General features: G+C 37.5%; 1 protein-coding gene across 1 annotated transcript in view; it reads right to left on the reverse strand.

Annotated features, from left to right (window-relative positions):
• NLN (neurolysin) overlaps positions 1-15096 on the reverse strand; it is a 102480-nt gene that overhangs the window by 15733 nt on the left and 71651 nt on the right. The window contains exons 8-9 of the mRNA XM_019414353.2: positions 13805-14171; positions 9617-9818 (exon numbers count right to left, since the gene is read on the reverse strand). Coding sequence (XP_019269898.1) covers positions 9617-9818; positions 13805-14171 — 569 coding nt within the window. The remainder of the gene's footprint in view (positions 1-9616; positions 9819-13804; positions 14172-15096) is intronic.

Below are 15096 nucleotides of genomic sequence, written 5' to 3' on the forward strand. Positions count from 1 at the left end.
TAAAAAAAATTTTTTTTGAAGTATAGTAAGTTGTTGAATCTGATGTCAGAAAAGCTCTTGATCAAAAAAGGGGAATTCACTAGAACAAGCTGATATTTTCTACCTTTCACACTGTACACAGAACTTGTGTAAAATTGACATTGACAGAGAAGACTTTGCATTAAACCAACCGGCTCATCTGCAGAATGGGGTTATCTTTCTGTTGTTTTTCCCTGAACCTCTGTCCTGTTTCCTTCTTCAGATGTGTTACAATCCCAGTCCCTCCCTGACTTCATCATCCCTGGGGCTCTGAGGGGAAGAGAAAGGAAGAAGGGCTTAAGCACTGGAGAAGGCAGCAGATGGGATGCCAAATCAGCAGCAAATAACGATTCTGCTTTTGGCCCAGGGCAGAAGCACAGATGTCAATGCCATTTCACATTCTGCCTTCCTCTCTTTATGCAAAAAAATGTTTTGCTTGACTTCCTATCATAATTGCGCTGATTCTAGATATGAAGAGCTGCAAATACTGAAGGGCCAAAGGGAATGAAACTCACTAGATGCTGGAATTAGGCCACCTGTGTTTGAGGACATCCTAATAAAAAATTCTTATAGAAAAGAGGCAAGGGTTCCAGAAAACTGAATATTTTGCCTCTTTCTGGTACATAATCTAAAATAACAACTATCCTACATTTAGATTTAAAAAATCTGATAAAATAATCAGATAATAGTGGATATCTATTGAGACTTTACCACTTTAGGCATTATGCTAGGCCCTTTACCTGGATTATCTGATTCAAATTCCAAAATAATTGTATGAAGTATATACCGTAATCTCCATTTTGAGATAAGGAAATTGAAACATACTGAAATTAACAGTAGAACTAGGATTTGCAACCAGGTAGTCTGATTCCAGAATTCAGGTTTTTTTTAAAAAGTTTTTATTTATTTATTTTGAAAGAGAGAGAGAGCAGGGGAGGGGCAGAAAGAGGGGAGAGAGAATCCCAAGCAGGCTCTGCAACTGTTAGTTGGCATGGAACCTGATGCAGGACTCAAACCCATGAACTGTGGGACATGAGCCGAAACCAAGAGTCAGATGCTCAACTGACTAAGCCACCCAGACGCCCTCCTGGCCCCTGAATCCACAGTTGGAACCACAATTGCTATAATGCCTCTCTACCTTATAGAAAAATGAAAAAAAAAAAACACAAAAAAGGAAGTTTAAATTACGAGGTTACAAAATAACTAAATCCTCCTGGAAGTTATCTAAAGTAGCAAAGTCTTTTATCAAAAGCAACTTTAAAAACAGAGCAAAAGTGAGGTTTCAGTTCTATTTCCTTAGAAATCCTACTTCCCCTATATACTGGAAGCTGTCTGTTTCAAAGGTCAAACATGAGGCTGGATGTAAAGGTCAGCCTTTATAACCATCTACCCTGGACTTGGGACTGATTCTGTAATACTAATTGCATGACTTTCTAAAGATTATAGTTTTTAAGTAAGTATTAACAGAGCAAATAAAGGCAAATACACCATCAGCTACCACTATAAAATATTTTGAGAAAAATATACATTTTGTATATTTTGCTTGTGTGAATATTTTTCAGGTAGCCACTGCAGATTAGGGTACACCTCAACTCCAAGTAACAACAAATTGTGTGTGTGGTTGGAGGTGGTGGTGGTGGTATTTCAGAACCTAGAAAAACATGAACAAATGAATAACTCATGAGTTGCAATTGAATAAAATAAGAATTAACACAGTTATGTCATGCAGAGTAGAGAAGAGAGGACTTATTCTGCCTCAAATCATGGTGGGGGTGGGGGGAGAGAGTGCAGCAAATGAATGAACAGATCAAGAATGTCTTCTAAAGAACAAAAGGAAATGTTTGCAAGGAGTAAAAGCTAAAAATAACCCTACTGCTTACTAATTTCCCGTAAGTCAGTCATGCTGTTTCTCTGTGTGCCCTTTGAGCAAGATCATTTAAATATTTTTCAAATGAGGAGGACAAAGAACCTACAAAATTCAAAAGCTCAATTTCCAGCAAACAACTAAATTCTAAAAAGAAAGGAATCCACAGTCAGCCACTGTAGAAGTCTACAAAGAAATTCTGAGCAAGTCTTAGGATGTAGGAGCCTGCTGGGGGTCTGACAAGCAAAACAGCATGACTGCTGAATTATTACTCACTGCTGACCAGCCAGCAAACACTACTCCCTAGTATTAAAGTATTTAGGTTCCAAAGAACCCTAAAAAGTCCTTTATACAGTTTTCTCCTTTTTAAAATTTTTAAAAATTTTATTTTAAAGTTTTTAATTTTATTCATTTTGAGAGAGAGAGTGCAAGTGGGAGAGGGGCAGGGAGAGAGGGAGACAGAGAAACTGAAGCGGGCTTCATGCTGTTAGCACACAGCCCAACACAGGGCTCGATCTCATGAACTCTGAGATCATGATCTGAGCCGCTTAACTGACTGGATGCTTAAGTGACTGAGCCACCCAGGCACCCTTAAAATTTTATTTGAGAGAGAGAAAGAGAGAGTGTGTGCAAGCAAGGGGGGGGGGGGTGGGGAGAGAGAATCTTAAGCAGGGTACATCCTGAGCCTGGAGCTTGAAGCGGGACTCAATCCAATGACCCTGGAATCACAACCTGGGCCGAAATCAAGAGTTGTGCATTCAACCGACCGATCCACCCAGGCACCCCAATATACAGTTTTCAGTAAGACCAATTCAAACGTGTCAAATATAGTAGCTTATGGGCTATAATAACTATTGATGTTAATATGCTTCCCTGATAAAGCAGAGCATTGTAAAATACACACAAAATAATTCAATTAAATCATTTTGCAGGTGACACTTCAAAAAAGTTTTAGAGCATTATTGGTGCAAGAAATATTTTGAGAATAAAAGTCTAGAAAACAACGTAAACTTAGATTTCTGTTTGGTCTGAAGTTCTTGAGAGGAAGCAAGTTGTCTAAAACTATGAGATTTACCTTTATTACCTTTTCAACAGACAACAGGATGCCTAAAATATATACCACCATAGATTTTTACAACAGATGACTCGATGTTATAGAGATTAACTTCTCAATTCATACAACACAGTAAGAGCTGGAACCAAGTTACATCAACTAAAGCTCAAAAGTCACAAGGGTTTTTGCTCTATTTAAAGACCAAAGTCTTATGGGTTACTGTTCTAATTAAGAGGCTGATTGATTTTAGTGGTTGTAACTAAAGTGTTATATTCATGATACCAAATCCCAACTCAAAAAAAAGCAATCGCTGAAATCAGTAAATGTACTGTGTTTAGAAAAGGAAAAGGCCTCAAGAGACTAGCCTTTGGCTGTGTAAGGTGATCCCCTAATGATTTCTTAGCATTCTTACATTGCCCCGAAATGTATGGATGATGCAGAAATTTATGTAACAAAGCATTAAAAAAAGAAAAGTGCCAGTGTCTCTTAGACTTTGCTGCAAATAGAGGGTTAAAGTTCATACTTTTAACTTCACATACACCTAGCCATCATTGGAAGTAATAATAGTAATAAAGAGACCTTGAATAACACTTTGTTAACTTGCTTATTAAGCTTCAGAGCAGTACTACAGTTCAGCAGATCAGTATCACCACCATGATTTAAAAGACATGAGAAATGACACATAATCCACAGAGGTCTTAAATACTGCCATCTTGAACTCACAGGTTCATCCCCAAAATGGCTATACCTTCCTGACTACTCCTTCCTGTATATAAATTTCTTTTTTTTTTTTTTTTTTTAGACAAAAACAAATAAAAGTTCAGTTCAAACTCAAATGCTAACTAAGAAGGTTAGGGAGTATGTGTGCCATATTCACCAGTGTATCTCCAAAATGCAGCACAAGCCCAGAAAGTACATGGTCAATAAATATTTGTGAAATAAATGAAGGAATGAGGAGAATTTTTTTTTAATGTATATTTATTCTTGAGAGAGAGCAAGTGCACGCACATGCACATGGCTGAGGGAGGGGCAGAGAGGAGGACAGAGGATCCCAAGGAGGCTCTGCACTGACAGCAGAGAGCCCAATATGGGGGATATGGGGCTCAAACTCACAACTGGAGATTGTGACCTGAGCAAAAGTCGGAGGCTCAAATGACTGAGCCACTCAGGCACCCCTATGAGGACAATGTTTCTGTATGAAGACCCAATCTTAAACAACTCTAAGATATTTTCTCTTACTCTCATACTTGACCTGACGTCTTAGCCTCAACCTAACATCACCACTCTACTGTCTTCTTTCAATACTTAATAAATACTTAATTGATATCATTTTACTTACTATTCTTCTTCTTTTAATTTAGTATTTTGTGTCCTCAAACTAAACTCAAAACATTCAAAATATTACCTCCTTTTTATTTTTCTTTTGAACCCCATCCTACCACATGTTAGACACAACAGATAATCAATACCTTTGCTTCTAAGGAATCAACTAAACATTTACCTCCATTTAAAATAACTTCTTCTAATTATTAAAAAAAAAAACACGTGTAGAAAAGACAGTAAGCAAATGAAAAAAAATAAGTGTGTCCCCACATAGAAATAAACCATGTATGGGTCATCATATTTGGTTTATGGCTTTAGCATTTGTTCTGTGTACACAACCATATATATAAAGAAATAAAAACACACATAAACTAACAAAATTGAGATCCTGAAAGAAATCACTTATAACACTGATGATGGAAACACTAACAGTGTAAGGGCTGGGAGTCGGGAGCAGAGGCTACAAGGTTGTTGATAAGTGTTCACTGTACTTCAGGACTAAAACCTAAAAGGTCACTTTAGACAGAGGGAAATGTGGAACTAGATAAACTCATTCATTCCACACGTGATTACGTATGATTGATTTAGAGGGAATGTCATTTAAGAAGCTAAGGAAGTAAAAGTCGATCCAACAGGAATACATACTTGGGAGACCAAATTCCGACCACATGACACAGTGCTGTCTCCAAGGCACAGAAGAGGAGCACAAAAATGGTTATAGTCAGTAGAGTAGCAAAGAGCATGACAGATCGTGGGTGAACCATTTAATCCTCTTGAGTATCAGTTTTCTCTGCTTGAAAATGTGGGGAATAATAGTACAATAAGAGAAGTAGGTTGGTAAATCCACTTCAGGGAATACTGTGAGGATAAAATTAATTAATGAATGGAAGGCAGTGATTATGGTGTCTGGAACATGGACAGTGCTCACCAAGCCTTGACTGTTATTATCCTTCTTAGCCTGCCCAGTTTGCCTAACCAGGTATGGTCTTGACTGATGTCATTGTGACTGTCCTCGGTTTCCTCCAAGTATCTATTTTTCCATATTAATACTGAATATATTCTCTTCAACTAATCCCGCCATTTGTAATCCTCTATAAACTGTTCATTCTGTTCTGGCTTCTGGAATCAAATTTCCAAATAGGCAATAATCATTAAAAAAACAGAAAAATCCAAACTTGGTTTCTAATCACCTTCAACAGATCTTCACCCAAAATCCACTGAGGATAAGCATTTGTGAATCTCTTAAACTGTAAGCAACAGTACTTTGCCTCATGGACTTTTTTTCCCCCCTATTAAATTGTGACTTGTGTGTTACATATTGATCCCCAAAGGGTTGCATTATGTATAAATTATAGTTAGAAAAATACTTCAAATATATATGGCACTTTATGCTTTACCAAATAACTTTCACACATTATTAAATCTCACCAGCACCCCAGGCAAGTAGGTATGAGAAGTGTTGTCTTCATCTATGAGTAAGAAAAATGAGATGGCTCAAGGAGGTGAAATAACTTGCCAAAAGTCACACAGTCAGGCCCACAAGTACATGGATGGTTTTTAATGCAGTGTTCTTATCCTAACACTAGCATGCCTTCCTGACTGGTACAGGGTTTACTTACAAGACGAGAAGCTCTCTATTAGACTTTTGACCAAATTAACAAATTATTTGGAATTACATAATTTGAAGTTTTTCTGCTCTTCCATTCCTTTCACTTTGAATTAATAAGGCTTTATTATGATTATGTGTTGCTTTAAAATGATCTCTGACAGTCCAAAACTCATTGCTTTTAATGTGCAAACGAACACAAACATCCCAATGGAAGCTATTAAGAAGTATGACTTTTCTTTTCTACCTAAGTTCAAAAGGCCAGTGATTACTGAGAGCCCAAACCACAATAAAGCCAAGAAACAGGAACAGATTCTAAAGATACCACCTTGTGATTGTATCTTCAAAATTATATATCCAGTAGTATAAACACAAGAAAATATGAGTGAAACTTTATCTCCTGAATGATGAGACAGTAGACATATTGAACTAGTGCACTTACATGTTTGAAAACTGGATGTTCCTGCAGACACATTTAAATATTACTATGACAAGCTCCAACGAGCTCTTCTGATCATCAAACTTGTACACTGCCAAGGTGAGGAACCTAAACAGTGAGCTGCTATATCTTAAAATCAATCCAGTGAATATGTATGGCAAATTTAATTCACTATGTATTTCTCAGGGAAGTCAGATGTATTACTAAACACAGAAGCTATTAAGCTCCTTATTCACTACCACCCAGTTTAGGTCAATACAAAAGTTTTTTTTATTTTTTTTATTTTTTATTTTTTTTTTTAACGTTTTTATTTATTTTTGAGACAGAGAGAGACAGCATGAACGGGGGAGGGGCAGAGAGAGAGGGAGACAGAATCGGAAACAGGCTCCAGGCTCTGAGCCATCAGCGCAGAACCCGACGCGGGGCTCGAACTCACGGACCGCGAGATCGTGACCTGGGCTGAAGTCGGACGCTTAACCGACTGAGCCACCCAGGCGCCCCAAAAGGTTTTGAAATTAGTATAGAGCTGCAAAAAAATGGTCCTGTGCCCATTACTTTTGAGAAAAAGTAGTGATTATTGGTTCTGTATACAATTACCTAAAAGTTCTTTTTATTTTAATTGATGTGTAGTGGACATATAATATTAATTTCAGGTGTACAACATGGTAATTCAACATTTTTATCTTTAAAAGTTCTTAAAACATTACAGGACACTTGAAAGAATTAAAAGACAAATAGAGATTTTTTCAAAGATAATCTTGTGAGGAGATGACCGATCAAGGGATTGTACTACATACTATTTAACTATATGACACATTTTGTGTTCATGGAGGAGGTTAGGCAAACTCCAAGAATTGAATATAGTCCACTGTTTCAAGAGACACCATATACGAAAACTGTCATCATCATATATACTATCATCAGTATATGAGTACATATACTGACTCATGTATATATTATATATTCATAGATGTATATCAATAATTATATCAATATAATTAAAATATACTACATTATTCATTACAACATTTTAGAAAAACGAAAACTAGACTTATCCTAATTAAAGGAAATGTCAGCCAGAGAATGGACAATGACTGAAAATAAATATTTCAGGATCCCTATAGCTGTGAAAGTACTTTAAGACTATAAGAAAGAAAATTTAGTTTATTCTGAAAGATTTCCTTTCCTTGGCTTGAACACAGGATAGAAATGGCTATATCAGTATATAAGGACTTTTTTACCTGAACAGATTCATATCTTATTTCCCTATGTTTTTTTTTTAAACACGGAAATACCAGAATGTAAAGATAAAATGTTGAAACAACTAAACAGTTTTTTTTAACAATAGTGACAGTGGTATTGTGGAATTAAGTAGGTACATTTTTAGTCATTATAATGATTAGGAGCAGTTGTGAGGGCTGGGGATGCTAGATGTCCAGGACTGAATTGTACATACCAGGAAAATTAAAAAAAAAAAAGGTCCCATATGCTGCAGGCCATTCATATATCCTACTGGATATTCACACAAGTGAAAAATCTATAATTAAGTGAGCCCAGACACCAACTCTATTGCACATATTTCTGTAAATTATTTTTTACCCACTTTTAATTTCCAGGACTCCTTACTGGGATCTACTGTGTAAATCAAAGTAAGACTGCTTTTTTGTTTAGAAGTTTCCCAAGAGATGCTCACCATATTAGAAAATCATGTCACCACTGGTGCTATTGACCAATATGGAATGTCTCTCTGATCCCCCATTCATATGTTAAAACGTAACCTCCAATGTGATGGTAGGTAATAAAGCCTTTGCGAGGTACTTAGGTCATGAAGGTAGAGCCTCCATTAGTGGGATTTAGTGTCCTTACAAGAGAGATCCCAGGGAGTTCCCCTGCCCTGTCCACCATGTGAAGACATAGTGAGAAGGCACCATCTCTGAACCAGAAAGCAGGTTCTCACCAGACACCAAATCTGCCAGCACCATGATCTTGGTCTTTTAGCCTCCGGAACTGACTAAGAAATAAATTTCCGTTGCTTATAAGCCACCTAGTCTATGGTATTCTACTATAGTAACCTGAACCAAGACATTTGGCAATACCGTTCTAGGACTTGAGTTGACAACGCAAACCACATTTATCACTCTGTAGTTTCTGCTACTGGATTTTATTCATAATGAATACTTCATTATGTCTTACTACATAGCCATATCCAGGCATTACTATTTGGAAAACATAAAAATATATTTATTTTATGTTCAGTGAGGGCATTCTATCAATTTAAAAAATTCTTTGTATGGAGAAAGGCTGTTAGGGAAAAAAAGAGCAAAATCAAAATAAAGTGCTGAGTATAGTTAGGAGTACTGTAGCAATATTGGCTTCTTGGTTGTGACAAATGTATTACAATAACATTAGATGTTAACAGTAGAGGAAATAAGGTGAGGGATACCTGGGCAATTTTTATACTATCTTTGAAAGTTTTCTGTAAATATGAAATTATTCTAACCAAAAATTTCTTATTAACAAGTTTACCTTTAGAGATGCATAGAGATTTCGAATTTGGAAAACTGTTCCTCCATTTCTGTTAACATTAGTTTTCTAAACTGTCAGGCTGAACTACTAACTTGATGTTTTCATATGTCAAATAACAGCTAAATATGAACAAGTTCGTATGGTTTATCCTAGAATAGTGTGGGGCGAGTTTACCAAACTGTATTACAAAGCTGAGAAAAAATGTACTTTTCATTTTCAGAAGTAAAGAAAATGAGTTGCAATCTACTGCACATACCCACATGCACTTCTTCGCAAAGTCTCCCCATGGTTATAGTATATTACCTATGATTTTGATTTGAAGCTAGTAATGGAAGGTGTTTCAACATAATTTATTATTAAAAAAAAGAGTTGAGTCTGAGACCATTGAAAACCACTAAACCACTGAACTAAACAAAGCATTAGTAAGTGGAAGAGACAGATTACAGCATAGTTTATCTGTGAAGCTTACACTAAATTCCTATGCAGAAGAAAAGAATGAAAGGAAAAAAACAGAGTATTTGTAACCCTTAATGATAAGTCTTCCTTCTTTTTCTTCTGCAGGGTGGTCTTCAGTGAGCTCTTTGATCAGTGAATTAAATTCCTAGTAAAAATCTGGTGTTAAAGAGGACACAATAAGAAAAATTTCATGTTTTTACAGAAGGCCTATGAAATTCTTGAGCACATTCAGCTTTTGAAAACACATGTAAGGGGAGGAACCTAACAGCAGTAGAAAAAATAAAAAGCCAGAAAAGCAACTGATAGGTTTACTATAAAACACTCACTCACCTGTGCACAAATCTGATGCATGACATGACCAAATTCATGGAAGTAAGTCCGCACCTCATCATGCCTCAGGAGAGAGGGACGACCAGCTATTGGCTGCGAGAAGTTCACCACAAGGGCAGCCACCGACATCATGCGGCTCCCATCAGGGAGGAGGCAGCCGGGCTGGAGACCAAAGCAGGCTGCATGGTTGTACTTTCCTTCCCTGGGAACCAGAAGCATTGTTGGTGAGATAGGAACGCTCTTCTCTAGCAACAACATTGCTGTGACCTCTCTCAGTCATTAAGTCTTATTTGATACCAGAGGACACTTTGGAACATGTAATCCACCCTTTAGAAAGTAGGTCAGCATTTTATTAAAATGGACAAACTAAAACTAAGCAAATAAAAACCCCACTATCACTTCACATGAGTTATATCGCCAAGGTTTCTTCTGTTGAAAAATCTTAATGTAAGAATTAAGAATATACACCACACCTACTGTAGAGCTCAGTGTTTAATTTATTTTAATGGGATCTTGCTTTTCTCCTTCAAAGATGGTGTCACTAAACACTAAACTGTGTTGAAGCAAGCTTGAGGTAAAAGATATAGTTTGATACACTAGGTAGTTTTTTCTTAAAGTGAGAATTGATAAAAACCAAATACCAGACAATAAGTTTTTCCTTTTATTCAAGGAAGGAAGAATAAGTATTCACAAGTAAATGAGCTCCTTTTATAAACTAGTCAGGACTTTTTGAAACAGAATACTTTTAGTTAGCTTAGGAAAAAGCATAAATTATACTATAAAGTGGTCTATTCTTGGACAATGGGGTATCAGTGATGGTCTCTCCAAAAAGCTATGTGCAACTGGACTTTATTCTAGAAGTAGGCTTCCTTCTTCTTCTTTTTTTTTTTCCCTCAGAAAACTAATGGTACTTTCAGGTTTGGGGTAGAACTTTTAATTTGATTTGTTTTGATTTATACATACATTTTTTTGTTTTATCTTTACTTGCTGACTACTCGTCTTTCCCCCCCCCCCCCCCCACTGATGCCATTCAATTAAAAAAATAAAATAAAAAAAAAAAAACTAGCCTTTTCCAGCTTTCTATTATGAGGTATAAAGCTGAAAAGTGTGTTGTTCCTATATCTGTATAACAATATGCTGCACAGTCTCCAAATCACAACTTTTCTTGAATTTATCAGAAATCGGAAGGCAATCAACTAACTCACAATCTAAGACAGATGACTTTAAGGAGAGAGGAAGTGAGGAAGCAAGCATTTTTTCACCTGGGGCAAATACTACAAACACCAGTGAGAAAAGTCTTTTAACAAATTGTTAGGGGCACCTGGGTGGCTCAGTAGGTTAAGTGGCTGACTCTTGGTTTTGGCTCAGGTTACATCTCACTGTTTTTTTGTTCGTTCGAGCCCCACACTGGGCGCCGTGCTGACACCTCAGAGCCTGCTTAGGATTCTTTCTCTCTCCCGCTCTTTCTGCCCCTCCCCTGCTTGCTCGCTCTCTCTCAAAATAAACAAACAAACACAAATTTATAAAAAAAACAAAACTGTTAAAGGCCATCGTGGGCCAGCAAAACAGGGAGACACTGGGAGATATATATATATATATATAAATAATATAGCCATTTGCAGGGTCTTCTCCCTGGACACACACAAAAGGACGGTAGCAGGATGACAGCCCTGAGACAGCATCAGTCTTGATGTAGGCCTGGGGATAGGGAGCCTCTACCTTGATAAAGGAATGAAGCACTGCCTTCTGGGAGGAAAGGCAACAAACCCTGTTGTCCTATCAGCACTGGTGAAAACCCACTGCCACTGGGAAAGAGAAGAGAAAAAAACCTCTACTTCTGAAGGAAGGACAGGGACATAGTGTGGACCCAGACATACCACTGAGGGTGGGGCGGGACCACTGAACAGGCTGAATCATCCCTGAGCAGGGACATGGGAAGGGAAGGCAGAGAGAGAAGGGGAGAGAACCCATGAACATGTACACCAGAAACTGTACAACGAATGTCATAAAATTTTCATCCAGCCAACCTTCTGGTTGTTCAATGGGCTAATCAGTGTTTCTGGAAGAATTTTGTGTAGTTAGCTGGAAATGCATAAAGAGATCCATAAATCTTATTTTTAACGGGGGAAAAATAACTAAAGTAATCTGGAACATGTATATCCTGTTATATTTTATACCTCTTGGTACATTATGAAAGGCTAAAAACGTATCCTCCCCACACCCCCTCCAAAGTATTCCTAATTTGAGAGTAATGTCAGTGCTACTATGTTAGAGAGACAAGGGTTGAGATATTTGGAGAATTTTTAAAGTGTAAGAATAGCTTAAAATCAAAGATTTTCTATCAATTTAAAAATCAGTGCCATTGAGGGGTTTTTAATCTTTCCTTTTAAAAAATAAACTTGACACATTTAATTTTAAGGGATTCTTTATTCTGAGGTTTTGCCTTTTCACATATTGTTTATAAAATGATGTGGATTTAAAAAAAAATGTCCTTTCCTTATCAAGCATCTTCTATTGGAACCATCAGAATACTTTTGTTTTTCTTTTGAAGATCTCAGTATTCAATGAAAAAAATTGAAATGTGATTAAAAAAAAGTAACTGATCTTTCTTAGACCTATTCCAAAAATCCTTTTTTGAGTCACAACACAAATTACCCTACCTTACTTCTATGGAGTGACAGGAAGGTGACAGGAAGTGAATATTAAGTAGGTCACTACTTTCACAAGAGATCAGCTTCTGATCCCCATACCAGTGCTGGTAGGAATGGCTAGATATTAGAGTATGAAAGAAATCAATGATATGTTGGCAGGGAGACAGCAGGATGGGGTGGCAAGAACTGCTAACTTTGACACTGGAAGTAGAATTTGGGGACAGTTACAGAAGACTCCAAGGTTGAAGGATCTCTCCTGAAAGAATTCTTGCTTAAAATTGTATGCTGACACTCTTCAATTAAAAATAGATCCATCTACATTTGACAAGGGCTTATTTTTAGACCATATCAAAAGTGAAATTAAGTCCATAAAACATTGGGATAAGACATCACTGTCCGTCCACTTGTCTGAATGGCATAGTTATTCAGCCTCCTTCCCAGCAGCTACCCAAAGTCACCTAAAGTCTGTGGATTAAAAACTTGTTTATGCTGCTCAAGTAGGGGGATACTGTAATTTCCTTTGGCCTATTTAGTAAGATGAATTGGTAATTGGTTAACAGGCTGGCTTTGGTTTAGAAAGGAGCTTAGAGGGGCGCCTGGGTGGCTCAGTCAGTTAAACATCCGACTTTGGCTCAGGTCATGATCTCGTGGTTTGTGGGTTTGAGCCCCGTGTTGGGCTCAGAGCCTGGAGCCTGCTACAGGTTCTGTGTCTCCCACTCTCTGCCCCTCCCCCACCTCTCAAAAATAAATAAACATTAAAAAAATGTTAAAAAAAAAAAAAAGAAAGCAGCCTAGAGAGAATGTGATTCAAATCCTTTCATGTCTGATGAAACAGAGTCCATAGTTACCACATGTTTCAGAGATAGTATTTTGAATTCTTATCATTGGCTGAATACCTAGCCTGGGTGATATGCATATACAGCCTGATGCACAGAACAATCCTATAAAGGGATCACCAGCCCCATACTACAGAGGAAGAGATGGAGTCTCAAAGAGATTAAGTCACTTAAGCATCCCAACTCAATTTGAATGACTACAAAGACTGTAGTATTCTTACTGTATTACGCTGCCTCTCAGCCAGACTCAGGAAAGTGGCCATAGACTGAAGAGTACTGGCAGACAGATTACCTGAATAACAAATATTTTGGGGGCCAATTTAAAATTAAGTAAGTGTAGTACACAAACTAGATAATGATGATAACGATGATAACAGCTGCAAATTGCTGCAATTGCTATATGCTGGGTAGTCTTCCAATTAATGTTTTGCATGTGATTAATCATTTTATCCTTCTACAAAGCAGGTAGAAGTAACATTCCTGTTTTATCGGACCTATAATATAGGTAAAGAAACTGAGGCGCAGGAACATTAAGTAAGTTGCCTAGTAAGTATCGGAGCCAGACTCTCTGGCTTCAGAGCTTGTATCTCTACTTGCATTATGGAGAACCACACAAGAGAACTCTGGAAGACAAGAGTCTTAATCTGGGTAGGAACTGAATCCCTAAGGTCCCTTCCTTCCAACAACGTGATCCTCAGTACCTTGGATAGAGGTCCAAGTAGAACTGTCCCAGTACTTCTCCTGTGGCTTTATCCTTCACAGTGTAAAGTGTAACACTTGTATTCCACACATGAGCATCTGCCACTTGCTCAAATGAAAGCCCCAACAACTCCTGGTAGATGTTGAGTAAGCCTTCAGTGACCACTTCAATTGGGAAGTATTCCTTGAGTATCTCTTGATCTATGGAATACTTGAGTTCTTCCGTCTGAGTCATGTAGTAATGGAGATCCCAGGCGTTGATTTTCCCATCGTATTCAAAACCTCTCTCTTCACATTCCTTTTTCTTCAAATTCAAAATAAACTCTCGCTCTGCCTCACCCAAGGGTTTTAATTTCTGGCTTAAATCATCTGTGAGGGAAGTGAGAAAAGTCAGTGATTTACTGCTTCTGGGAGCAAGCACATTCATACATATACTGCTGTTTTAGCATGGTGCTTCCTGCTTTGAATACTTGATACAGATAATTGGGAGCAAGGAAGGGCGGAAGGAAAGAGGGAGGGAGGGATGGATAGCAGGCTCTGTTATGACAGCACGGCTGTTCTTTTCAGGGTAATTTATTTCATGGCTCCTTGCCCTCCCATTTTTTTTAGCACCAGCCAAACCAGGCCATAACTTCCTCACACCATCAACAAAGCTCAAGTTTATCTCAGAGAACTCTGACTCCAGAGTGTTATAATTCAGGAAACAAAACAATAGTGCAACCAGCTCATATACATGATTATTCTTCAATGAGATTAGACTCCTGAAAAAGCCAGGGAAAATAAATCAGATGTGACCTGGGATCACTATTAGTAAAAACTACTCAACGCCTAAACAGCCATGGGTTTATCACTAATCCCTTCCTATGAAGAACGTCTAATTGGACACTTTTAGCAATTCCACTTTTTAGATGGATGCCACAATTTATATACTGTGGTTAATTCTATTTTAATTTCTCCCTAATTTATTTTAATTTAAAATTGGCATATTCCCATCTGAGTTACCCTCTTGCCGCCTGTATTCACACACTCTCTCACAGTTTTAGTCAGAACTGTATCGCTTTGTATACTCCATAAGTTTCCTTCTTTCTCCTTACAGCATTCCTCATGCTGTTGGCTTCACCTTACACTCTGGGGCTCCCTTTCAAATTGCCATGTCCCCTACAGGACCAAACACACGTTTATCTTACATATGTGACAAAGAGTAAAGGATAAATACATAATAAGAACATACACAGTTAGCCAAATACAGTTCAACACTCAAAGACAAAGAAAAATGGAAATACAAAACAGATTT

Source organism: Panthera pardus, unplaced genomic scaffold (genome assembly GCF_024362965.1).
Source record: "Panthera pardus isolate Hobbes unplaced genomic scaffold, ASM2436296v1 HiC_scaffold_2, whole genome shotgun sequence".
Classification (NCBI taxonomy): domain Eukaryota; kingdom Metazoa; phylum Chordata; class Mammalia; order Carnivora; family Felidae; genus Panthera; species Panthera pardus.